Source organism: Bos taurus, chromosome 13 (genome assembly GCF_002263795.3).
Source record: "Bos taurus isolate L1 Dominette 01449 registration number 42190680 breed Hereford chromosome 13, ARS-UCD2.0, whole genome shotgun sequence".
NCBI classification, from domain to species: Eukaryota; Metazoa; Chordata; class Mammalia; order Artiodactyla; family Bovidae; genus Bos; species Bos taurus.
In genome coordinates, this window is record NC_037340.1 from 81,111,104 (window position 1) to 81,137,551 (window position 26,448).

The 26,448-nt window shown below is 48.3% G+C and overlaps 1 protein-coding gene across 5 annotated transcripts in view; it reads right to left on the minus strand.

Moving 5' to 3' along the window:
• Positions 1-3,427: 3,427 nt before the first annotated feature.
• The window catches only part of ZNF217 (zinc finger protein 217), a 39,142-nt gene continuing 16,121 nt past the window's right edge, over positions 3,428-26,448 (minus strand). For 4 of the 5 annotated variants that reach the window (XM_059893087.1, XM_059893088.1, XM_059893085.1 and 1 more), the window contains exons 2-7: positions 16,507-16,781; positions 15,015-16,422; positions 11,221-11,337; positions 8,990-10,342; positions 7,457-7,588; positions 3,428-5,624 (exon numbers count right to left, since the gene is read on the minus strand). In XM_059893087.1, coding sequence (XP_059749070.1) covers positions 7,479-7,588; positions 8,990-10,342; positions 11,221-11,337; positions 15,015-16,410 — 2,976 coding nt within the window. In that variant the 5' untranslated portion in view covers positions 16,411-16,422; positions 16,507-16,781 and the 3' untranslated portion in view covers positions 3,428-5,624; positions 7,457-7,478. Of the gene's footprint in view, positions 5,625-7,456; positions 7,589-8,989; positions 10,343-11,220; positions 11,338-15,014; positions 16,423-16,506; positions 16,782-17,891; positions 25,743-26,448 lie in introns of those variants that run through there. The other variant, XM_059893089.1, reaches the window with a different exon arrangement.

Below are 26,448 nucleotides of genomic sequence, written 5' to 3' on the forward strand. Positions count from 1 at the left end.
GGTTTGCTCTTCGATTGGACGGGGAATGAAAGAGGGGCACAGGGGGACTGGGGGGACATCCCTGGGGGGCGGGGGGCGGGGGGGACACAGGCCGCGACGGGCCGCCATCATGGGGTGCGTGCTGCGCTCAGATGCCAGCTGGGGGCTCCGGTGCAGACGTGCAGAGGCGGTGGGGACGGACACACCGGGGCCGGGGCGGGGCCGGGCCGGGGCGGGGCCGGGGGGGCCGGGGCGGGGGGCCAGCGTGGGGCGGGGCCAGCGTGGGCCGAGGCCTGAACCCGGGGATCCTGCTGCCTCCTACCGGGTCGGAGGCATGGAACTAGAAGATCCACCTGCTCTTGCTGGGGGTCCAAGTAAAAAGCCCTGGGATGCTGAGAATGTAATCAGTCCACTGGGCATGCCGCCTGTGAAGCAGGAAGCTCAGAGCTTTCTAACAATCGTCATGATGGGATCATGGCGTTGTCTCAGTTAGCGACAAGGTCAAGCGTTCGACCCCCATGTGGGCCACTCTTTGGTCACCTATGCAAGGAGGCTGCCCAGTTTTAGGGCTTCCCAGGTAGCTCTGCGGTTAAGAATCCGCCTGCCAATGCAGGAGCCGTGGGTTCCATCCCCGGGTCCTAAGATCCCCTGGAGTAGGAAACGGCAACCCACTCCAGTGTTCCTGCCTGGAAAATTCCACCGACAGAGGAGCCTGGTGGGCTGTGGTCCACGGGGTCACAGATTCGGACACGACTGAGGAGCCTGTGATGGGATCCCTGCTGCCCTTTCGAGGCTCTTTTTGGTCCCTCAGAATTCCAAACAGAGTGTCTAGGAGCCTTAGCTGACTTCTCGCTCTTTCAAGAGTCACCTGGTGTACTCAGGAGGCACTCACCTTTCTCCCTTCTTCTCCAGACTGCCCACCGAGCCTGCGGGACAGGGGGCTGGGGCCGTGTCAGACGATTCTGCCTGCTACAGCCTGTGGGGGCCACCGTCGTGCGGGAGTTTGATGTGTGTACAAAGGTCACGAAATTTCGGTGACAAATAAGGCTAAACGGCAGAAAAGAGATGTGATTTTTTTTTTCCTTCTTTGGTATGACTTTTCACAAACTCAAGAGGTTGGAAATCTTTTGTCACATGAGTATGTCCCATTCATACTGAGAAGTAGGGACCTTCCCTGGAGGTCCAGTGGTTAAGACTTTGCCTTTCAATGCCATTTCTTCATGGCAAATAGATGGGGAAACAGTGGAAACAGTGGCTGACTTTATTTTGGGGGGCTCCAAAATCACTGCAGGTGGCGACTGCAGCCATGAAATTAAAAGACTCTTGCTCCTTGGAAGAAAAGTTATGACCAACCTAGACAGCATATTAAAAAGCAGAGACATTACTTTGCCAACAAAGGTCTGTCTAGTCAAAGCTATGGTTTTTCCAGTAGTCATGTGTGGATGTAAGAGTTGGACTGTGAAGAAAGCTGAGTGCCGAAGAATTGATGCTTTTGAAGTGTGGTGTTGGAGAAGACTCTTGAGAGTCCCTTGGACTGCAAGGAGATCCAACCAGTCCATCCAAAAGGAAATCAGTCCTGAATATTCATTGGAAGGACTGATGCTGAGGCTGAAACTCCAATCCTTTGGCCACCTGATGCGAAGAACTGACTCACTGGAGAAGACCCTGATGCTGGGAAAGATTGAGGGCAGGAGGAAAAGGGGACGACAGAGGATGAGATGGTTGGATGGCATCACTGATGCTCAATGGACATTAAGTTTGAGTAAACTCCAGGAGTTGGTGAAGGACAGGGAGGCCTGGTGTGCTGCAGTCCACGGAGTCGAAGTCAGACACGACTGAGAGACTGAACTGAACTTCAATGCAGGGAGTGTGGATTCAAACCCTGGTCAGGGAGCCAAGATCCCACATGCCTTAAGGCCAAAAAACCAAAACATAAAACCGAAACAGTACTGCAACAAATTCAAAAAACAAAAACAAATCCAACAAATTCAACAAGCCCACATCCAATTAAAAACAGAAATCTAAGCATATATATATGCATATAACTGATAAGCAGAGTCTCACTAAATGGCCATACAATTGGATCGCCACCAGGGGCCCCAATCCCAGACACTGGCACAGATGTCAACCCCCCGGGCACCACAGTCTGCCCAGTGCTGAGCAAGGAGCAGACTCAGGTCTTGCCAAATCTGAAAACGCACCTAAGATGCTGTGCTTCTCTCTGACCCTGAGAAGGAGCACAGACTGGGACAGGAGACCCAGCTGCTCCCTCTAACGCCCGGCAGAGCTGTCTGGCCTTGGGGACGCACATGGCCTTCTGGGGACCTTGGGCTCCTCTTCTGTCCAAGGAGAGGGTGCAGTCGCTGCGAAGTTCGGCTCTCTCACCCTCTTGACATTTCACAGCCATGGGGTGGGGAGGGCCCTTGCCTTATTTCTTTTTCAGCACTTGTCTGAGCTGGGGTAAAATATGGTCACTCTACCCACACTAAAAATTCTGAACTCTAGCCCACTGAGAAACTGTACAGAAAAAAAGGCTTGAATACACGGAGTAGCTACAGTCACACACTGTACGTGTCCAGGGGAGATGGGGGAGGAGGAAGCCCCCATCTCCCCAAACTGAGCTCAAAACCAGACCTCCGACCATTTACCCGCTTATAGGACCACATACAGAGGATGGAAAAACAGGTTAGATGAAACCGCAAGATCCAATAAACCCAAACACGAAGTGAGAATTTCTACAGGACAAATGACCCAGTTTCTTCAATAAATAAAACGCATGGCACCCCACTCCAGTATTCTTGCCTGGAGAATCCCAGGGACGGGGGAGCCTGGTGGGCTGCAGTCCATGGGGTCACTGAGAATCAGACATGACTGAGCGACTTCACTTTCACTTTTCACTTTCATGCACTGGAGAAGGAAATGGCAACCCACTCCAGTGTTCTTGCCTGGAGAATCCCAGGGACGAGGGAGCCTGGTGGGCTGCCGTCTATGGGATCGCACAGAGTCAGACATGACTGAAGTGACTTAGCAGCAGCAGCAAGTGTGCATGTGGGTGTCTAGGGGGAGGAGGTTAGGACTGAAGTGGATCTGAGTGAGTGGGTCTTGTTTGGATCCTGACTGCAACTTCACAGTCTTTAGAAGGCGTTTCTGACACCGGAAATGCAGCAATGGAGACCAGTTATGAGAAATCCTTGTCCGTTTAGTTAGATGTGATCGGAAAAAGCCCTTATCCGTTACAGATACTTGCTGAAGCATTTGAGGAACGAAATTAAAACATGTTGAAGATTTGCTTTAAAAAGGAAGGAGGGCTGGGGAGTCACAGAGAGCCTGACAAAGTGCTGCTGGCGAGCCCACGGGGATCCAGTCCGTGCATCTCTCTGTCACTGTGTATGTTTACAAACAGTTAACGTCAGCAACCAGGGACACAATGAAGACCAGAGCCCGAGACTGCAAAACACCAAATCTATATTTACATCCACATATAATAACATAACTTCAAGCTGAAATACATCATAAATAAAACAAGTAATGTCTACTGTTTGACAACTTAAGTATCAACAATTAAAATAAATCAAACTGGAATGAAATAAATACATAAACAAAAATCCAACAGATTGTACCTCTAGTATATGTACTGTTGTCTCAAAGGGAAAAAACATACAAAACCAGTAGTATCCCAATAATTAATACTGATGGACAAAAAAAGGAAAAAAACACAACATTCTGGAGTACAAGGGCTGTGGAAAGGAAAACAAAACTGTATTTTTAAGGGTTCAGAAATGTGGTTAAAAAGGAGAAATCTGAAAGGCCCCCAGATTTCAGCATAACATGAATTGACTTGTTTTCAAATAGATTTGGTGATTTTTTTTTAAATACAGATTTAAATTTCAGCCCTCTATCATCGTGTATATCCCCTTTTAAGATTTATATTTATCGTCACAGCAAGCTTTCTGTAACACTCATTGGATTAGGTAAGGATCAGGTCAATCATCTTTGTCAATGTGTTAATCTTCAAAAATAGGCTATAAAAGTGCAAAACTAGGAAAACAAAACTCTAGATTATGTACATATGGCTCAGCTTGTGAACAGAAAGAAAGGTCAATAGTGTACACTTTCCTGATACAAAGCACTTCATCACGATGCCAGCAGAGTCAGCTCAGAGAGGTCTCCCTTTCCACCTGGGAGTTAAGACTTTTCTATCAAGCGTCGTGTTGCATAATGAGAGCAAACAAAAAAATCAGGATTCTTTGAGGACGCTACCCTTGTTCTAATGGAGAAGGGCAAGGCAAAAAAAATTAACAGTGCAAATTTATTTCTGAAACAGTTTTCTTAATAAAGTGTGTTGTGGTCACTAAACCTAGGTACTGCTGAAAACAATCAGCCATGGACAGTGGATTAAGGGAACACAAGTGTAATAAAACATTTAGTAAGCCAGCTGGTGGCTAGTCTCTCTTTAAAACCCAACTTGTCATGTACACTGAGAAAATGGTGCTGCCTCCAAACCACCAAAAACGGGAAGACAACCAAGGTCTCAAGACCAGTGACGTCCCCGGAGCACCAGGAGCCTCAGTCGGCACTCCTGCACAATTCGTGTGTCTGTAATTAACCTGAGTGTGTCCACAGTTAACCCAAGCGAAGCGCCAGACACACCAAGCCTACCAGAGGCAAACCTAAACTTTACCCCTCAACTTTCATTTCTTTTAAAAACTGCTTCCAATATATGTAATTCACATGTGTAATTTAGCCTTTGTGTTTTTATATAAATAATTCAGGAAACGCCAGAATTTCCCAACAAAAACGATTCACTGGGTAGAAAACTAAGTCACTCCGCAATTTGGTGTGTTTACTGAGTGTGTGGCTGGCCTAGAGGAAATGCTTCTCTATAGATAAACACACTTCAAAATCCCCCCACCAATCCCCTGAGAAGAGGATTATATGGGTCTGGGTCTTCCTCAGACGACCTACCAAAATTTGCAACGACCTACCAAAATTTGCAATAAAAGGGTACCAACTACAGAAAGGCTGATCTTGGTACACGCAGCACATATTCATAAAGGGTCAATGTTTCCGTTAACAATTCCATTAAGACAATAGACTGCGGAAGATTTAACATAATACAAATCATTGAAATTAAAAAAAAAAAACCGTACATTTTAGATGAAAGAGGACAAATAGCAGAAAAGAGCTCAAAGTGATGAGCAACATGAGAGGAAAAGAATACACACAGTATTTAAACAAGCAGGTTTACAACATGTATTTACAAATTTTTTACCTGAGGTGCAAGCGTTATAGACTTTCTCCCCACCCCACCCCCCAACCCAAATGATTTCTTTTCAGCAGCGCTCAAGTATGCAAAAAAAAAAAAAAAAAAACCCTCCATTTGTTATTTGGTCAATTCTAAAAATCGTATTATTCGGGGCAAAATAGAGATGATGTCCAGTCTCCATTTGTGCACAACCCAAATCTTGCAACTGTAGTTTTTATTGCTATTTGGTACAAAAGTTAACCACTTTACAAAACCGTAGTGTTCCTCTGTTATATACACAGTACAATCACAGCTTATTTCAGTAGCTTTCAACATTTGCTTTTTCAAAGGATGAACTAATTTAATTTCATGGAGAGTACACATTTATATCCATCAAGACCTAAGGGGGGAAAAAAAGGTTTAAAACATGATTAGAATAAAACTAAATAGTTTACAAAATTTTTTAAAAGTGTAATAAATACACAGAACTAAAAGGGTCTAGAAATGCAATGGATTCCACTTAAGCTTAAATTTTTAACCAAGTCTCGGGAGTCTGAATAAATAAGCTGCACCATTTAGGAGATGCTCATGTACAATGAACAGTGATTTAATGAAGATGATTTAACCAACAACCAGAATTTACATCAGATACAGGTGTCAAGTCAACTGCCACCTATAGGAAACTCTGGAAATTTATACCTAATGAAAGGAAAACATATGGCACAAGACCATGGGTATTTAAGATAAGACTCAGAATAGAATAACCTCCTCCACGAGAAAGGACAGGGCATAAAACACGGCTAACACTGTTTGGCCAACGTCTATGGAGTTTTACAGCTGAAATTCCCAGCCCTGGGCCAGGCACCACGTTAGCACCGCTCAGGGTGGAAGTTGGGGGCAGAGCTCAGGTGGGCATAAAGGCATGAGCCACAGGGCAGCGGGAACACAGACAGCGAAGGCCCAGCTCCCCGCAAACGTGCTGCAGAATACATGAGCTTAAGCACCAGAACGGGAGGGTGTGGAAAGGACGTTCCAGAGTAGAGAGAAAGGCAAGCAGAGAAGCCCAGAGGCTGCAGGCAGAGGCGGCAGCGGGACACACACGCAGTCCCCACCTGCCGCTCCACAGTGCACACACACCCATGAACCGTGTTTGTGTCGCAAGGCAGAGTGCATCTAATCCCATTTCTGTGATGATGCCAGCCTCATACCACTGGCATCACCTGAGCGGGAGAGAAGGATGCAGACGGACAGGCCCGTGTGCCCCAGGGAAAACCAGGAGAGACTCTGCCCTGGTCCATGGGTCTCTATCTCTGAATCCAGATCTAGCAGGCATTGAGTCAAGAGTCTGCTCCTCGAGGATACGGTAGTGTTTAGCAGAACAAGAGCTGTCTGGGAGGGGATGAAATCTGCCCATGAGCCCGGGACTTTCCAGTCACTTTATTGTTAACTCTCACATAGATGCCATGCCCTCAGCCCAAACTTGGAAGTAACTAAATCAACATGTGCACGACTCCAAGAGCACCACCTGAAGCTTTTGGGTACCCACCACTAGATACATCTGCCGTGTGAACCAGAAAGTCAAAATAAACCTCCCTGCTCTGTCCCGCTCCTGCTCCTACTCTGATGATTTATAAAGGTTTTGAACAAGCACTTAAACTGGAGGGTTGCAGCACAGGCCTTGGATTTTGCAGACCGAGGACCAAAAAGCAGGCAGAGGAAGGTGCTAGGCAAGTTACATAAGCCTCAGTCTCCACATCTGTAAAGTGGGCACAGAGTCTCCTAACTCAGGGATAGGCAAACTTCCTATAACTGGCTAGACAGCTCTCGGCTTCGCAGACCATGAAGTCCCTGTCACAACTACCCACTTCTGCTTTTGCGACCCCAGGCAGCCACAGACCATCTGTAAAGGAAAGAAAGTGGCTGTGTGCCAATAAAACTTTATTAACAAAAACTGATGGCAGGCAGTTGGCCTAAGGCTCTAAGAAGGATTAAACTAGCTCATGATGATAAACAATTCATTCAACCCCTAGCATGAAATAAACCCACAGTTAACTTTGAGGTGCTTTTGCTACTTTACCATGATCATCACCACTGATATCCAGAGACCCTGAGGGCTGTTTTAAAAACACTTCAAAATTCAAGTTAAAAGCAATTTTACTTTGTAATATTATACTGGATACATTAGATGGTTTGTTTTCAATTAGGTAAAATCAATACAGTGTATGTGCTCACCTTTCATTCCCAAAATAGGAAATCAAGTTTTTTTGTCATTTGGTCGATAATGTGCGTTCCCAATAAAATTCTCATAGTTCCTCTTTTGCAGCATGCTGCTAGATAAGTGTTGATAGGATACAGGCCTTTTTCCTGATTGGGGAAAAAAAAATAAATGGGCATTTAGAATTAAGCTCAACAATTAGCTAAGATGTGTGTGGGTTGTCAGAAGTCAATTTCCAAAATTCCTGATAATGTGACCACAACACATTAGATGCATATGTATTATAGGTACAAGGTAAAATATCTTTAATTGCCAGGAAGACATTTCTTAGCTTAGAATTTTAAGTCACTAAATGGTAAAATTATCTAAGTGCTGCTGCTGCTAAGTCACTTCAGTCGTGTCCAACTCTGTGCGACCCCATAGATGGCAGCCCACCAGGCTCCCCCGTCTCTGGGATTCTCCAGGCAAAAACACTGGAGTGGGTTGCCATTTCCTTCTCCAATGCATGAAAGTGAGAAGGGAAAGGGAAGTCGCTCAGTCGTGTCTGACTCTTCCTGACCCCGTGGACTACAGCCCACCAGGGTCCTCCGTCCATGGGATTTTCCAGGCAAAAGTATTGGAGTGGGGTGCCATCGCCTTCTCCATATCTAAGTGCTAGTAAAGATTAAAAGCCAAAATAGCAACATAAAGATTTTAAGCCTTTGTGTATCATGAACCAAAACTGTGTGGAGGAGGGGAAAAAAAAGACCAATTTACTCGCAACACAAAGTCTTTTCTCTTCAAGTAAAAGACACAGTTATGACTCATGTCCATTTTAAGTGCGGGGGGGGGGGGGGGGGGGTACTTCCAATCGTAAGGGTGCAGAAATTATTTTTTCATCAAAATTTTTATAAAAGTCACTGGACTGTGTGAAAGCGACTGTTTTTTAATTAGCTATCCCCCGATCAACTGGCATCAAGCCATCTTTGATACAGAACTATCACCACCCAGAACCTTTCATTTCAAATTAATACAAACAGGGATGTTTAAAATGGATGTGTCCCTTTGGGCACAGAAACCTGCAGAGCTTATAACCAGGGAAGGCACTGAGGTTTCACCAAGTGGGACAGGTCCCCACCCACGCCTGTCTCACCTACTCTCACAGGCTCGGATGTGTGCTAGACACGTCCGAGGCAGCAGGGGCTTTAAAGCCGCCTCCGCGGGGACAAGGACCTTCAAGGTACCTGTGGGCATCGAGGGGGGCAACACGGGGGAGACTGTGCATTAAGATTCACTGAAGGCTGAGCCCCGGCCGAAGGTGGCAGCGCAGTTCCCTAGGTCTGGAGACCGAAGGGACCCAGCAGCCTGGGAGGGGCCCGGCGCGCACGGGTCGGGCAGGCTGAGCGCCCCGCAATGCATGTGGGCTAGCCGTCAAGGACACCTGACTCAGCACTGCGAGGGGGTGCAGCCCCTGGGCCCCGCTGCCTTCAGCCCAGCCCGGGAGAAGCTGGAAAAGGGGCCGCTGCTCCAGGGCCCCCCCCGCCCCTCTAGGGCCCCCCGAGGACGCCCACCTTCCAGCGCAGCGGCGGGCGCGCAGGGTAGCAGCGCGGCGAAGGCGGGCCCGGGCGCGGGGCGCGGGCGCGCGGGGGGCGCGGGCGGCGCGCAGGCGCACTCAGGCGGCAGCAGGGACGCCAGCCCGCGCACCACGCGGTACTGCGGCAGCTCGGGCGGCCGGCGGCACGGCGCACAGGGCGGCTCAGGCGGGACCCGCGGCCGCTTGGGCAGCGGCTCCCCCGGCTCAGCGCCGCCGCGGCCGCACGCGTAGTCCCTGGTGGGCACCCAGGGGCCGTCGCTCCTGGCGGCATCGGCGGGGGGCTGCGGCTCAGGCCGCCGCACCTTCTCCGGGCCCGCCTTGCAGGGCGGTGCTTCGGGCGGCGTGCGGGCGGGCCCGGGCCCCGAAACCCCGAGGCCGGGCGGTGGCAGCGGGCGCAGCGCCTTGAGGTTGCTGGGGGCTAAAGTGCTGTCGGCGCCCGCGGGCGGCGGGGGCGGCGGGGCTCTGCTGGGCCCCGGGGCGCCGGGCGCGGGCCGCTCGGCCGGCGCGGGCTTGGGCTGCGCCGGGGCGGCCGGCCGCGGTTTGGGCCTGAAGGCGCCGGGCAGCGGGGGCACGTCCTTGCCCAGCAGGGCCGGCGGGCAGCCCGTCCGCCGGCTGCGCAGCGCAGCCCTGCCCCGGCAGCTCTTGTGCGCGTCAGGGTGGTACTTGTGCTCCAGCCGCTGGTGCATGGTCAGCACCTCCGGGTAGAAGGTCTTGAAGGTGCAGAACGGGCAGGTGCTGCTGGCGGTCACGCTCCTGCCCAGAGGCGCCCCCGCGCCCCCGTGCGGGGCGAGGGACAGGTTCAGGGGCTTCTCCTGGCAGCCTGCGTCCGCCGCCCGCTTCTCCCGGGGCCCGAGCTGCGCGTGGCGGGCTGCCGTGGCCGCCTCTGTCCTGCACACCAGGGGGCTGGCCTGAGGGTCCGCGGGCGGCCTCTTCTTCAAGGCGTCCAAGTAAGCGGGGCCGGGGGCCTTGCTCAGCTTCTCGGCACCGTCGTCCGCTGCATCCTTGCTGAAATCCTGAGTTTCCCTGTGCACTGGCGCGAGCACGGCGCCGCCCAGGACGCTCTGAGAGGCGGGGGCCATTCCCTTCAGTTGCTTTGCGGGTGGGCTGCCTTTAACATCTTTGGCACCGTCGAAACATCTTTTCAAATTTTTGGTTTGCGCACCGTCGGCGGTTAGCAGTGCATCTTCGGCCTCCGGGGGCCTCCCGTCGCTCTTGGCGTCTGCGGCAGCGTCCGTCTGCTTGTCCCTGTGGTGTCTCTCCAGGTGATACCGCAAGGAGGTCTTCTGCGCTGCAGCATAATCACAGAATTCACATTTGTATGGCTTTTCACCTACAACGAGAAGGGTCACTTTACTACACACGCTCACGGAAAGCATCAACACATGCAGAGAACAGTTCTTCCCTCTTCCCTTCTGGTCTGTGAATCTTCTCATCCAGAAGCTCTCAGGAGTTGTGGCTTTATCACTCTTTCTACCCCAAATATTTGAAAATGTGAACATGTGTCTTCCATTTAAAAACTTAAAAGCACACCTTAAAATGATCTAATTTAATCTTCATAACAGCCCTACACCAGTCAATATTATCCCACCTTTACAGCTAAGAAAATGAGAGCGCAGAAAAGTTAATCTGCCTATGGTCACACAGCCAGTGAGTGGAAGAGAAGCAGGTCCAAGTTCACAGGGCCTCCCAAACCACTGTTACCGCTGCTCCACAACCTCAAGAAAAGGTGACAGAATTCTCCGGGGGTCCAGTGGTTAGGGCTTCAAGCTCTCAGTGCCAAGATCATGCTTTTAATCACCTGCCGCGGGAACTAAGATCCCCCAAGCCAGGCAGAGTGGCCAAAAAGTAATAGTAATAAACATAGGTGTAATAATAGTAATAAACAAAGATGATTAAATATTAATTTCATTCTAAATCATAAAAATTAATAAAGCTGTGACATTTAAAAATATTAGAGACTTTAATAAAATGAGAGTAAGGATGAATCAGACATTAAACAAGAGACCAACTTCACAAGAAAACAGTTGAAGTTACAATAACACTAAAGGAAGCAAAACAACAGCTACAAATCAACAGGCTACACGTATATTCTTAAGATGTCCCATGGATCTAGAAGAGTATCTGGACAACAACAAAAATCAGACACAGAACTACATCACAATCCTCAGAGCTAATACATGCAGTAAACAAATGTAAGGAGTTCCTTACCTGTATGCGTTCTGAGATGAATATTGAGGTAATAATTTGAACGGAAAAACTTTCCACAATAACTACATTCTCTTGAGGATGTAAGATGCTTCATTTTCCCTCCATCATCATTTTTATCTTAAAACAGAAACAAAAATATTCACTTAAGAAGACAGTTCAAGGATGTGAACAGGGCAAGCTGACTTAAAGATTCTTGGTAGAACATTTTTGGAGAATCTAAAATACTTTTTATATTAGGTATTGGCTAAAAACAGCCAACTGCTGCTTTGAGGCTGTGTGCAGCATTAAAGCCTGTGTGCAACAGTTTTGTTTTCTGAGCACAGCAGAGCTCACTGTTGATGACTGCCTTCTTCATGGTTTCGGTCACAAGACCATTTAATAGACTGAAATGAACAGAGAGCTTTCTGCGCTCCCAGCCTGAGACACACAGAATCTGGCAAACTTGAGCTGGACCTGCACACGGGCTGGAATAACCAGCTTCTTCAGAATAAGTAATTGAGAAAACCCAGCCAACACAAATGCCAACTTCCCAACCACCAGAGGGAAAGATTAACTGGCTTAAGATTAAGCCCGTTACCACTAGAGGGCAGCAGGCACAACTTAATCTTTAAAAGTTTGGCCCTGGGCAAACACCTAGGAAAGTTCGTCAAAATTTAGCAAAGCAGATTTTGGAAAGCAGATCATATTATTTGCGAGTGCTCACACGGGCAACCTTGACGAATCACAATCTGTCCCCAAGGAACAGCGGGTTAGACTTTAAGCCCCTCTGTCCACAATCAGGACAATGGAGCAGACACAGGCCCCCTGAGGCGGGCACAGGCCCTGGTCACGCCCCGGTTTGTCCAGCAGGACCCCGAGCTCAGGGTGAACCTCCTGTCACCGCTGGTCACGTCACACCCACCAGTGTGGCTGCAGCAGAAGACGGGGCATTTGTAAATTCAGCATAACTCATCCTTTTGCCTGGAAACTGGAATTTCCAACGGAAGGGCCTCTGCCTGGCTCTGTCCACATTCCGAAGTCTAGATTTATAGACTTCACTGATTTTAAAAAGAAGCTTATAAGAAACCTTGGTGAGCTCCCAGGTACCATAAAGACGGGAGTCAAGAGAATTCCCCAATGGTCCAGTGGTCAGGACCCCACACTATCATGGCCCAGGGACCAGGTTCAATCCCTGATGGGGGAACTAAAATCCCACAAGCCTTGGGGCATGACTTAAAAACAAGAGAGACAGGACCATATAATTTCTGTCACCCCTGAACTTCCATGAAGACAGCATGATGCTGCTGCTGCTGCTGCTGCTAAGTCACTTTAGTCATGTCCGACTCTGTGTGACCCCATGGACCACAGCCCACCAGGCGCCTCCATCCATGGGATTTTCCAAGCAAGAATACTGGAGTGGGTTGCCATTGCCTTCTCCAGAAGACAGTATAGCCACCTCCAAATACTGGAAGACAGGAGAGACAACCTTTGATCTAAAAAGGTGTCAAGAGGACTTAAAAAATCAACTTACATGAATCACTATTATTAATCCAGTTTATAAAAGTTGAAAACAATAAATCATTTACTTCGCTTTTTGATCGTGAAAGTAAATCTAAAGAAAGCCAGGCTAGAAAAAAAAAAAGAAAGCCAGGCTGGCAGTAGATGACAGTAAGCTAAGTCTAGACCAGAAGGCCCATCACAGTGTGGGTTCAGGGGATCCAACCTCTCACAGAGCGCCCCGCTCTTCCTCTGACACTCACACCCAGCTCGCCAAGACTTCAGCTGAGCTTGCGTGTTACGGCAGTTTACTACTTCCAGCTGTGTCGGGATTTAGGGTGTGTTGCGTCACATCCAGAGTTACGAAATGCCTTTCCTCCAACACAAAGGACGTGAAATGTCCAGTCTACCAGGTTCCTGCTCCTCCAGCTTCACCCATGGTTCTGTTGCGCTGTCCTTTATAAAGGATTTTTTTTAAATAAATAGGCAGCTAAAATCATCCTTGGGAGGTGGAAGATAAGGGTCGATGAACCAATTGTGTAAACAAGGAAATCAGGGCAAAGAAAGGTTAAGCAAGATATAACCAGACCCATCGCAAATCTTGGTGCTCCCAGCTATTACGGGCCATCCTAGCCGTCTGCCAACGGGGCCCAGGTTTTCCACTCGGTCCTGCCCACGCCACCTACGAGCAAATGCGACTGTCCGCTCACAGCTCCTGGGCATCGGGGCAGCTCTCTCACCACAAACGGCACAGCACTGCCACTGTTTCGAAGGAATCACTTAGAAGACTAGAAGGCTATGTTTAAAGTCATTTTTATGATGTCATTAAGACATCTAATGCATTTTCTAGATTTCTAAAACCTGAAGATTATAAGCATGCCAAGTGCTACGTTTCCTGTCTCCAAGGAAACTCAAAACACACTAAATATTTGCTATGAAAACTACCACCCTCACCCCCATCATGTGATCAGGACAGAAACTGGGCACCAGCTTGAGAGAAGACGTATTATCCGGTCACATTCCCCCTGGGTGTCATACAGGGGGCTCTTAAGAGATATCAACACAGCCAACTCACAACACAAGACGCCAGTGTATGTTTAAACCAAGACCATCTCTGTAAAGGATACTGTTTTTCTAAGACTAACTCATGTTCTCATCATTCCCCGGCTGATTTGGCAGGGGTTTATCAGCTGAGCTCCAACAGCAGAATCCTCTAGTCAATAAAAGATTACTAAACGGAGAGAAAAGCTGTGTGAAGAGGGGCACGACCTGAAGCACAGGTGGGACGCTGTGCCCTGGACGGTGCCCCCTGGACCGGAGAGACCCACCAACAGGCCCTCCGCAACGGCCTCCGTTTCCTCTGCTGCTGCTGCTAAGTCACTTCAGTCGTGTCCGACTCTGTGCAACCCCATAGACAGCAGCCCACCAGGCTCCCCCATCCCTGGAATTCTCCAGGCAAGAACACTGGAGTGGGTTGCCATTTCCTTCTCCAATGCATGAAAGTGAAAAGTGAAAGTGAAGTCGCTCAGTCATGTCCGACTCCTAGCGACCCCATGGACTGCAGCCCACCAGCCCCCTCTGTCCATGGGATTTTCCAGGCAAGAGTACTGGAGTGGGGTGCCATCGCCTTCCCCGCCGTTTCCTCTAAGTGCCATCAAAACACTAGAATGGTGACTGAGCAGATTGGATCTTTCAATTAGCTTTGATGTGTTCATTCTCTATACTTCACCAGGTGCTGGAGTGACTGAGTTAACAAGTACCTGCCCCCAGACGCACAGATCAGGGGCCAGGCAGCACCCAGGGGCCTCCCGGTCACACCCTTTCTCATGGACGGTCCCTCCCATCCTGATCTCTGCCCGCAGATACACACGTGGAGTACGTGTGTGCGAGCTGGCTCTTGACAGAAAGGAAGTGTGCTGCCTTTCAGGGAACCCTGCTTTTACAGGCTAGGACTGGGGTGCTGGGATGTAAGTGGAGGCCCCGCCTCTCCCCTTGCAGACATCGGGGGCCGCCCTGGGCCCGGGGGCACGCAGCAGCACCCCAGGCCTCTGCCCCGCTGTGACACAGCACACGAGCCAGGTGAGCTAACGTGGGGCTTCTGTTAGCAAAGTATGACATCACGTCACTCTCAGAGCAGGAAGAAACCGCGACAGGCCTTTTAAGGCCACCCTACTGTTACAGAAAGGAGACGAAGGCCCTGAGAGCTTAGGGACTTTTACAACAGGGTGAGACCAGGAGCCAGCACCCAGACCCGCCCTCAGTGGGCCATGTCCTCCCTGCAGGACCAGGCGGGGGTCGGGGGTCGGGGGGCAGCTCACCCAGGTGCAGCCCGTCCGGGAGCCCGTCCTCGGAACCGTCTTCGGAGCCAGCCTCCCGGTCCAGGGCCCCGCTGTCCTCCAGGGCGGGCGGCAGCTCCGGGGAGCACGTCCTGGGCTGCCTGCCGTCCGCGGCGGTGGGGGGCGAGCCGGCGTCGGGCCTGCGCTCCTTCTTGTGCACGCGCGAGTGCAGCACCAGCTGGTGGTAGGTCCGGAAGGCTTTGCCACACTCGGCGCAGTGCGTCGGCTTGTCCTTACTACTGGCCAACTTGGGGTCCGCGTCCACAGAAGGCACTTCGCCATGGGGGTGTCTGGACTTCTCCTTGTCTTGGGAGAGGCCGGGGCAACCGCTTTTACTTGTCCTGGGCTTTCCAGAACCTTCGGGCTGGCTCTTGCTGCCGCTCCAGATCTCCCCCGGCTCCTCCTTGTCGGAGCATGACTCATCATTGTCGGTGCTGCCCTCCTGGCCCGGCTGCTGCTCCTTCACCTCTCGGCACACAGCCACCTTGCCCTTGGTGGCCAGCTGCCAGGCCTGGTAGGTGGTGAACGGGTCCAGCTGAGGTATCCACTTGGCCGGCTTCTTGGCGATCTCGGCGGGGGACGTGGGTCTCAGATTCAGGAACTGCAGCAGCTCCGCCCCCGGCGACAGCATGCCTTCCTGTGGGGCTTCGATCTGCGGGCCACGGGGCCCGGAAGCAGCTTCTTTGGTGTGCATCTTCCGGTGATCGATGAGACTTTCTTTATTTGGAAACAGAAAGCCGCAGACCATGCATATCTTATACGGTGAGGAGACGCCCTCGGCCGCGGGCTCCTGCACCACCTCGTTGATGGTCGCCGGGCTCTCCAGGCCGGGCTGCAGCCTGCTCTTCGCCCCCGACTTGCCCGTGTGCGTCCGCATGTGATTCTTCAGAAACCAGGGCTCCTTGAACCGCCGGCCGCACATGTGACACCCGTACGTGAACGAGTCCTTGTGTTTCTTCATGTGGATCTCGACGTCGAAAGCCACGCGGAACGTCTGCCCGCACACTTCACAGCTCAGCTCTTCGTTCTCCTTGCAGCTCTTGTCCTTGGGAGGCTCGCTGCGCACCTGGACTTTATCCAGAGGGCTGAGATACTCCGCCTCGACGCGCAGGACGGCAGGCTCACAGAGGGTGGGCCGGTGCTGCAGGAGGACGTGCTTGCTGAGGTCCTCGGAGCGCGTGAAGCTCTGACTGCAGAACATGCAGTCCAGGGGCATGCACCCCTCCATCTGGGTGATGCTCTTCTCCTGCGCCGCTCGGAAGGGGACCGCGGCGGCCCCTTTGATCGTCATGGCGTCATCAAGCTCCATTTGGGTGCCCAGGGAATTGCCGATCACTTCCGGTCCATCCATATACACCAAGAGGGATTGGGTTGGCATGTTTCCTGTCTCCTGAGGATTGTATATAAAATTAGAATCTGCTTGAGGAATCTCTGGAGTTGGAATAAGGCCACTTATAAAAGACTTGTCACTTGCACAGCCAGCAGCCCGAGGCTTCAAAACTAGAGCCAATATTTGTTGTAAAAATTCAAAAGAAAGTGTGTATTCGTCTACCGTCGTCTCTTCACAAGTCCAGGAAGCTCAGTCACAACGCCGATCGCTGGGTCTCTCTAGGACCAGGCACAGAGACTGCCCGGTGGTGGATGCAGAGCCGAGCCAGCACAAAGCATGAGTTCTGTCTTCACCGAGTGGCTGATCCAGCTGAGCAAGAAGCCACTTCCAGCAACCTGGAGACAAGGGACTTCCAAAACCTAGAGGAGAAAAAGAAAGGTGAGCTCCGTCGGAAAGGAGAGAAGGCGGGCCGATGACTCACCGGTCTTCCCCACGAAGCGGAGAAGGCCCCCGACTCAGTGGCTTTCCTTTTAGCCAGTATCAGTGTGTACAGAGCATCCTGCTACGCGTGCTCGTGAATCAGACCATTAGCGTTTTATCCAATAAACCTATCAAACCACAAGAAGTGCACAGTTAAACTGAAAACCTGGTGCTTCGATGATTTAAATCAAAAATGTCAAGTTTCAGAACAGAAATGATCAAATTCAGCTTAGTATGTTTTAACTGCCACTAAAGCACATGATGTGTATCCTTACAATCTCTACGAGTCTACAGACTTGTAAAAAAAAAAGAACAACTATGAAAGCATCTGAGGCAAAACTTTAAAAGCCAGAGTTTCACATTTTCTTACAGACAAATACACAAGAAACGCGAATGCTTAAAAGCACACTGGGATTACACATACCCTAATCACCAACATCACTGAAAAACAGGAACCTCTCCTAAAATCCCCACTCAAGAAACCCATTTTGGAACAGCTTCTCATCCTAGCCACGCAGAACCTTAATATATTTTGAACCACTGGACACTGTGCCCCTCATTCCACTGCCCAAACCCGTTTGCTTTTAACAACCTTCTGCCTTCAGTGGGCACCAGGGTAGGACTTCCTTGCCCAGACTACAAATAAGGAAATACAGACACAAAGCTACTCTGTGAATGCACACATTTTAAGTAACATCCTCAACACGGCTGGTTCAACATGGCCTAGGCTTCCATCAGAAAACAGACTTTCTCATTTCTAATTCACGTATGCATTGGCCAGGTGCAAAATGGATGACCTGATTGAACTGCAGGCTCTGAGCTGGAAGCGAATTTTCACACTTGCAGAAGGATTAACCTGTGAAGCCAACACCCTCCACCTTCAAGGTGCAGGAACTGTTTTTACACAGTCCCAGCTACTTTAACTGAAGTCAGTCAAGTCCACCCAAGAAAACACAAAGACACGCAAGCTACTCCCACCAGAGTCAACAGTTCACACACACACACACACACACACACACACACACACACACACACACACACACACCTACCTTTCCTTTCCTTCTCTCCACTTCCTCAAAGAGCAGGAGCAGTGGGCTCAGAACAGGAGGAAACATTTCTTCCCCTTCTTCACACCCAGAAAAAGAAAATCCTCCTACTCCCTGTTGTCTTTTAGTTAGGAGTAAACTAGATCTTTAACGTTAAGCTCTTCTACCCAAGCCTGCAGATCAAAGTTTAGGGTAAAGAAAGAATGGACTGAAGTGTTTTATCTTTAGTTTCTTAGCCTTTTGTTGCAGTCACAATGGAGGAGAAACATGCAGACTGGGCTGCCAGCTGCTGGGCAGCACAGAGCACTCCAGAGGCCCGAGTTCCAGGCCTGGCTGAGTTACAGCCTTGAAGCTGTCACCACCACATACCCCATCTTCCTCCGTCTACTCAATGCAGGTGGTTAAATTACAGGACCACTTGCAGAGTTCAAAATATCCATGTCCTGGGGTTAGACACACTTCATGGGTAGACGTAACTCTGTGATCACGCTGATCAAGATGTGAGATGATACTTGGATTTGTTGAGTGATTCTTCAGGTTTCCGTGTAGTCATTTACTCATTCAGCAAATATTTACTGAACGTGAGTGTCCCAGGTAATACTGTAACTGAAGAAAGTCATAGCACACACTCTGGAAAAGCAGCTCTCAAACCCTGACGACACTTTTCACTGGCCGACAGCTGAGTGAGAAGTGAGAGAGGTGACTGCATGAGCAGTACACACAGCTACAGGAATTCATCTCCATTTGAATAAAGCCTGCCCTTTATTTAAGACCCTTTCTACTTTTTGGGTGCCAAAGTACCCCTCTTATAAAATGAAAAGAGTGGCAATAGGAAAGGGTTTTGGGGTTTTTTTTTTTAATGTCCCAATTTGACAAAAATCAAAGTCCTGCATGTCAGACCTCAACTTTTTTTTAAAATCTGACAATAATCTGACATTTGTCAGCTTTGGGGAACTCCACTTTTCTGTAAATAATCTCTCCCCAAAGACACCAATCCTAAACTCCCAACAACTCTGGATGGAAGACAGCGATGTGGGTGCACTTCCCTCACGGGGTAACGGCATATACTGGAAATTCCTGTCTTCTGACAATTTAGTTTCAACTTTTATCTTTGAAATGTTCAAATATCTGGGTTAAGTAAGTCGTCATCAGCTTCCAACACAAGACCCAAAGGAGTGGTACAGGAGGACGCTGGAAAAAAGTCTTCAGAGAAAGAAGAGCTTCGGTTTTGCCCGAGAGGGTGAACAGGATGGGGCGGGAAGCTGGGGGATGGACGTCCCAGGCCGGGGGTCTTCTGGTGGCAAAACTTCCAGCCAAGGGACAGAGCCTGACAGTCACTAGCTGCGCCCAACTGCCCGCGGCCCAGGGTCACAGCAGTCCTTTCTGTCCTCTCAAAAGGCGCCGAGACAGGCCGTGCCTCCAGCCGCCAGGGGCAGACCTCCTGCCTGCTGGCTCACTGCTGCCCCCCAGTGCCCAGAAAGGGCCGCAGGGTCAGCCTCTCAGGAAACGGGCTCAGCAGGACAGGTGTGCAGAAGGACTGTGCCGGTCTCTGGCCACTCACCAACCGTAACGGACTTGACACTAAGATTAACTTGAATGTTCATCAAGCCTTCTACATGGCTGTCTGTGGCTGCCACCTAATGACCATTTCCTACATTGTTAAGAAGATAATAAAAAGCGAATCGTATATAATCGTACCATAAAGTTGACGAGTAGAAGCAAAACTGCATCACTTGGACTTATAACCCCTTTTCTCACTGACCTGCCAAGCCTAAAATGCAAGGCCTCCCGGGGTCATCTCTCACAGCAAACGCCGTCAACTCCTTTCCACTTTACTTACTTATTTACTTTTGCCTAAGTCGTGCGGCGGCAGCACGTGGGACCTCAGCTCCCTGACCAGGGACGGAACCTGGGCCCCCGCCTCAGGAGTGCGGGGTCTTAAGCCCTGGACCCCCAGGAAGTCCCTGCCCTCAACTCTTGACAGACACTCGATGCAGACAAAACGCTTCCTTAAACTATAAACCAGTAACTACCAAGGCTAGACTGCTCACCAAAAATCAGAAATCTTTATATCGAGTGCCCGTGCTCCCAAAGACCTGAATAACAACTTACGAAAAACAGACATTCTAACCTCCCTCCTGCTCATGGTGACAGAGCCCCAGCCCACCTGAGGGAAGTGTGAGCGCACAGACCCCCAGAATCCGACAGTAACCGACGGGGCTGAAGAGACCTGTCTGTCTCAACAAAGAACGGGAGATGGGGTGCAGGGGGAGCCGTCATGAACCAACAGGCTCACTCTAAACGCTAGTTTGCAGAAGAGGTAGCCTTCTGAACACGCTAAGCTGAGCGAAAGGTGCTCAGCAAAAAAGTTTTCCAGTATCTAAATTTTTTTTAACTTTTCCTCAGGTTAAACGACAGCACTCAACTGTCAGCCATTTACTCCTCAGGCACCTGAAGCAACAGGTTATTCAGTATAACTTTCTACTTGGAGAGAAAACTAACCAAGTTATATTGTGATCACTTCAGTAGATACTTTTTTTTAAAATTTACCACAACACAAGCTTTGAAAAGAAAGAACCATACTGCTGTAACCACCTAAAATAAAATGCAAGTCTGGTGTTCTTTAAGCCATTTATTTTTTTAAAAAGCAGATACTCATCTGTGAGTAAAGTTACTATGAATTCTGCCAATGCCTACAGACCTGGAAATTAGCAACTACTACCCACTCTGTAACGCTCAATGAGAAGCACATAGTTTGTGCTTACGCACATACTCATAGAAATTACAGGTGAATGCCACCCTGCTGACCAAGTGACTTGGAAATACCGTTCTTTATGTACAGTTGTTCTCAAACCAGTGACCTCAAAGACAGCACACCCCAACTGAACAGGTTATCTGACATGGAAAATCTAGCATGGTGTGCAGCAATCAAGTATTCAAAGTCCTCAAAACCTGTTAAAAACACATAAAAATTCTATTTATAGCCAAGTAATTTGCAGTATTACAGCAAGTCATCCAAGCTACTAAGGTATCTAAATAGATGTTGAAACATTCAGTCTAAACAAACTGCTAGTCTCTGGCCGATTCATTTGTATCCTTTAAACTTCAAAATTATCTCCAAGATCTGGTTAGGAAACTGACAATTTTTCCAGGGTTTTCCTTGTCTATTTGACACACACTATTTTTCCTTAGTCTGACAAGAGAACTCTTCATAGCAACCTACAGTGGTGATAAAACCCACCGACTAAATCCTTCAACACTATTTCAAGGAAATCACCAAGGTCACACCCACTGAGCAGATGGTCAACCTGACTTTCCTAATATAGCTGTGGAAGGATGTTTAAAAGTTAAAGAGAAAGAGTAAAATATTCAGCTTATATTCAACACCACAACCTATTCGAAAGTGAGTGATTATTTAAAGGCAGAGCCTGAGAAGCTGTGACAAGACAGTTTCACTGCTGAAATTCAGTAGGTGCTCAGTTCTGCATGGGAGACCAAGATAGGACAGAAATGTAATCCTGCTAGCGCATTTGCAGCTTATGACGACGGACTCAGCCTGATTCCTCCTAAATCAATTAAGACCAATAAAGGATCTTACTATAAACTCAAAGCACCACGTATTAGCTTTAGTTTCAGTAATATCAACATTAACAGATACTGTGGCCTGTAAACTGGCTTTTAAAAATTCCATCTTGATGTGAAAGAGAACTGTAAGGGAAATTAATTTTTTTATTTTTAATTAAGCAAGAAGCATTGCTATCAGTGAGTTTCTATTATTACCACTTAACCAGTATTACCTTAAGTATTTAGAAAAGATTTTGAAGAGGACTAAAGATAATTTCAACAACAACAAAAAAAGTGTATTTTTAACTATACAGAGAAAATGCTGCACACACAGATAACTGTGTATATAAATATATATATATTTGTATTTCTGTATGTACATGTCTACACACATAAACAAATCACCATAACCATTACACTACCCATTACCCCCTACACACACCTCTTTTTCCACAGAGCCAAGTGATGAGTGTTCTTAATTACACCCAACTTAACCCGACTTCAGATTACACATAAACAAGGGCAATGCCTTTTAAGGCACAAGACCTTTCTTTAGCCACATTTAAATATTCCCCTCCCTATCTGTTGAGTAAATACTAAAGCTGTACGTCTGGCTCTTTCAAATCACCTATTTGCTTTCAAAAAGAAGAAGAAGAAAAGTCTACCTTCAGTTAATATAATCACTGCTCAGTAGACTTACACACTGAACTGAACTTATCCGCCGACCTAAAAACACACAAAAATACTTCTTCTGGTGTAACTGAACAGTTCTGAGGTTATCCTGATTTGTTACAGGCAGGAAATACAGCAAGAAACAAGCGTTTCTCCTAAATGCTGACTGGGGAACAAAACATACCTGGACTCTCCCTCTCCAGCCCATAGACCCGTATGCTAAACTGAGGCTCCCTGACCCTGGCAGCGAGAGAGAGCACGGCCGGCTCTCTGGGAGCCCCCGAGACCCTGGCAGCTGACTGCAGGCCTGCTCTCCTGCAGAAGCAGGGGACCCTGCAGGCCAAAGGCCACAGGATTAAACTCCTTCTCTCGTACACAACTTATTCAGCTGTCTTTTCGGGTTTGGTAATTTTATTTCTCAACTTTATCATAAAATTACCAAACTAGCCCCAGATTTCCAGTAACTCAGTTATGCTGTGACCCTGGGCAGGAAGTAATGAGGCTGTTCAGAACAGCCCGCCAACAACGCTCTAACTTTCTAAGGGGTTCTGATGGGCGTTCCGGTGTAAAGGAGGGGTGCGTTGTGGCACCTGGCCGGCAGGGGTGCCCCTCCGTGTGTTGGGAAGATTTCTGTAAGAATTGAGCTTACTCACCATGAGCTGCAGATTTTAGGAAAGGATGGTTCTCTACCCACCCCCCCACAGCCCTCCCACTTCCTCAAAGTCAGATTTCTATCTGCCCTCACGGCCTCCATTCCAAATCCTCCGCCCTACATACCGCTGCAAATTTGCCTAACTATAGGAAAAAGCTGGAGCAAAGAATCCACATCACCTTCCTCCCCAAAGTCACCATTCCACCAGCATGTCGGAAGGGTTAACTCTGCCCCCTCAAAGTCAGGCTATTCAGCTGTAAGGCTCAAGCTTCCCTCCCCCAAATTTAAGAAATTTCCTGCAGTCTTTGTGCAACTCATCCTTTCTTCCACGTGCATTTAAGCCAGTCAGCACCCCTCCCCCAAAGACCTGGAGAGGAGGCAGCGAATCAGGACCCTTCCACGGTCACCACTTCCATTTACATGCTGTAACCAAACCCTTCACTAGTTAGAATATTTAATATGATTGGGATTCCTTCAATTCCACTTCAGTGGCTGTTCTGTAAATATCTTCCAGGCTGTTTTTTTTCATTTTGTAACACATCTCAGTAATTTGAAAACTACTCAGTGTATTCCACATGAAGTCATTTAACTTAAAGTCTTCTTATATTTATTTTATTCTAGTGGAACAAATACTCATCAGTTGATAACACTGTCTCCTGTGTTTCACTCTTGCTGTGTAATTCTTAGCCTGAAAATACACAGCCATTGTTCAGTTCTTTGACAGCACCTTTCCAATTCATCTATTAAACACACCACTACACAATTAAGCTAAAATAAGAAATTAGAAACGAACAATTTAAAACACAGGCAGTAGTGGCATCTGTGAGCTGGAACAATCTGAATTTTTTTTTTAACCAAATGGAAACAAAGCTTCATGTAGAACATAAAAAAAAAAAAAAAAGGTCCAATCCTTTACAGTCCTAAGAAAAGGCCTTTTTAAGTAGTAGATTTTAAGCAGTCAAGAGTCATTAAAACTACTCGAAAGTTCTTTCCAACCAATATCATGTCTGGAACAACTGTGAGAAGAGAATATAATTTTACAAAGTGGGAAAACAGCACATCTTTTGGGACCCCCGAGGCTCTAATCAAGCACAGCAGAATTAAGAGTGCTCCAGGGTTGGGCAGGCAACCCTGCTGTGGCAAAAACAGGCCATTTCATCATAAATGTTGTTAAAAGACAGAGAAGTGATTAGCATTTATCTGGAATGAGGAGACAGAGGGACCCTGGCCTTGCCAGGCCATTATATTCCTTAATTATTTCATCACTTTGTAAGTGACTTGATGACTGAGTTCTATTTTCAGATTTCCTCTGAAAAGGACCACTGGAAGGGGCTTTTATTAAAACAGGCCAAAAATGGAGGATTAGGAAGAGAACTCTGACCAGCCTCTGCTTAAACCTTTACTGGCAAAAGCTAACCCTAACCCTCCATCTTCCTCCCTTACCTGGGAGGCGGGGGATCAAGCTGTTATCTAAATCAATTCTTCAGGGTGACCGGGGCAATATTTTCTGCAAGCTTTATCTGAATGGTGTTATCAGTTCCTTTTTTTGATTAAGAAGTGAAAGGGAATAATATGAACCCAAGTACTAAACCTAGGTCTCACAAATTAAAAAAAAAAAAACCAGCAAAGGTCAAACAGCAGTGTTTGATGGTGTTGTGAAGAGAAAAGCACTGAGGTTGGACATGAAAGAAAAAAGTATGTGTCCTTTACCTAGAAAAGCCATGCTCTCCCCCACTTCCTCCTGCAGCACGCAAATGAACGTGCAGTTCTAAAGGAGCAGCCTCCCCCTTCTCACCAAATAATTAAAATTCCAGACAATGAAATTATAAACCCTCTTCTACCAAACAAGCCAAAAAATGGTCAATCTGGCTTGTAACTAACAACCACTGCATTTTTAAATAAGTCACTGCCTCTTGATTTCAATACTTACATAACTGATTCAAAATGGCAGCAATTTGGGGTGGGGGTCGACTTCCACTAAAACACCAGGATTAAACACACACACACACACACACACACACATCACTACAGTCTTTAGAATATGAAACAAAACACTATTTAAAATAAATAGGACTTCTCAGAAAAAGTCAGCTACCATTAAGGACACACCTTAAGAAGTCCTTAGCACACATTAACTAAGCAGGCACAAACTAGGGGTTTGACTGTTATATTTTTCAGACAAAAAGCAATTAGGTTACCACTCTGCTCTTGTCACTAGGGCTCTAAAGGCTTTATGGAAAACCTAGGTCTATTACTCATTCTCAAAGTATTACCAAATTCATTGTTTTAAATCTTATTTGATTTCAATCAATCAAGGCAGTCCATCAGTCCCAGGAGGGGGAAAAAGTACAGTACGGAACATTTTACACGTACTTCTTGACACATACAAAAGAGAAGGTGAAAGGCTTCCTTCCAGACCCCTACCTAGTGGCCAGGCCCGGCGGGCAGCTGCTGTCCCCCTGCCTTTTCTTTTGTTGAGCTTAATCTCATGTCAACTCATTCAACCAACTCAAAAGCGATGAAGACATTAATTGAATCAACCTGAACTAAATCAGACCTAGGGTTCTTAAAACATACAGCTTAATGTTTCCAAACGATCTAGAAAACTAGGAAACCAGCTAGCTTGCACGGGGCTCAGTAACACAGGCCCCCAGACCTGCCAAAGGATCACTGGACCCGCCATGTCTTCAATACACGTTAAGGAATGTTCAAACTCAACACTCCAAGGCCTATAGGCTGATCCAGAAAGATAAATTGAGGCTCAAGGAATTTCAAAGGGGAACCAGCGCACCAAAGCCTCACACTCTGAAGTGACTATTCTTTTCTTGGAAAACACAACAAAAAGAGAAGAAAAGTTTACACTGCTCCAAGTGTGAACAGACTACTTGGGGGCCCAGAAGTGGCCAGTGATGGCCTTTTCCTGCTCCTGTTAATAAGCCTTGCTCGAAAACTTCCCCTCCCCAGCCCCGGCCCACCCCACCCCCACCCACCCGCCCAAGAATGCGGCTTCCCGTCCTCGGTGGCCCTACCCTGAATCCTAAAACGTGGGTTTCAACCCCGGACCTGGACATCTATCCCGACCCCGGGGCGCCGGTCCCGGCCTGTGCACCCCGCAGGCCAGGTCTGGCCCCCTCCGAGCAAGACCGCCCGGGCCGCCCCAAATCCAGCAGCCTCCCGGAGACCCCAGCAGCGCCCTCCCCTCTGGCCCCCTGCCCACCCCCTGGGGCTCGCCTTTTGGGGCCAAATCAAGAGTGAAGAGGGCTCTACATCTGAAACTGAGCGGTTTCGCCACTCAGCGCCTCCTGGCAGAAACTTCCCTTTTAAAAAAAAGAAAGAAACACTTTTAGGCTAACATTTCAATCCCTCCTGCCCTTTAGAGTTCCTACTTCTGCTTCCAGCTGGCTTTTCGCGTCCCACTAGAATTGAGTGATACAATCTTATAACGTTTAAGGGTTACTTTTTTTAAGCTGCTTTTTTTTTAATCTCTTAAAATTAAAAGGGAAAAAAAAAAAAAAAAAAACCGTATCACACACATCCAGGAAACGCGGCCCGGTGCACCGCCTGCTCTGGGATGGGCAAAAGCCGGGACTCCCGGAGACGGGTCTGGGGGCCCCCGGGGGCTGGCCGGGGTGCGCGCCCGGGTCTGCGGCGCGGCCAAGCCCCTCCCTCGGC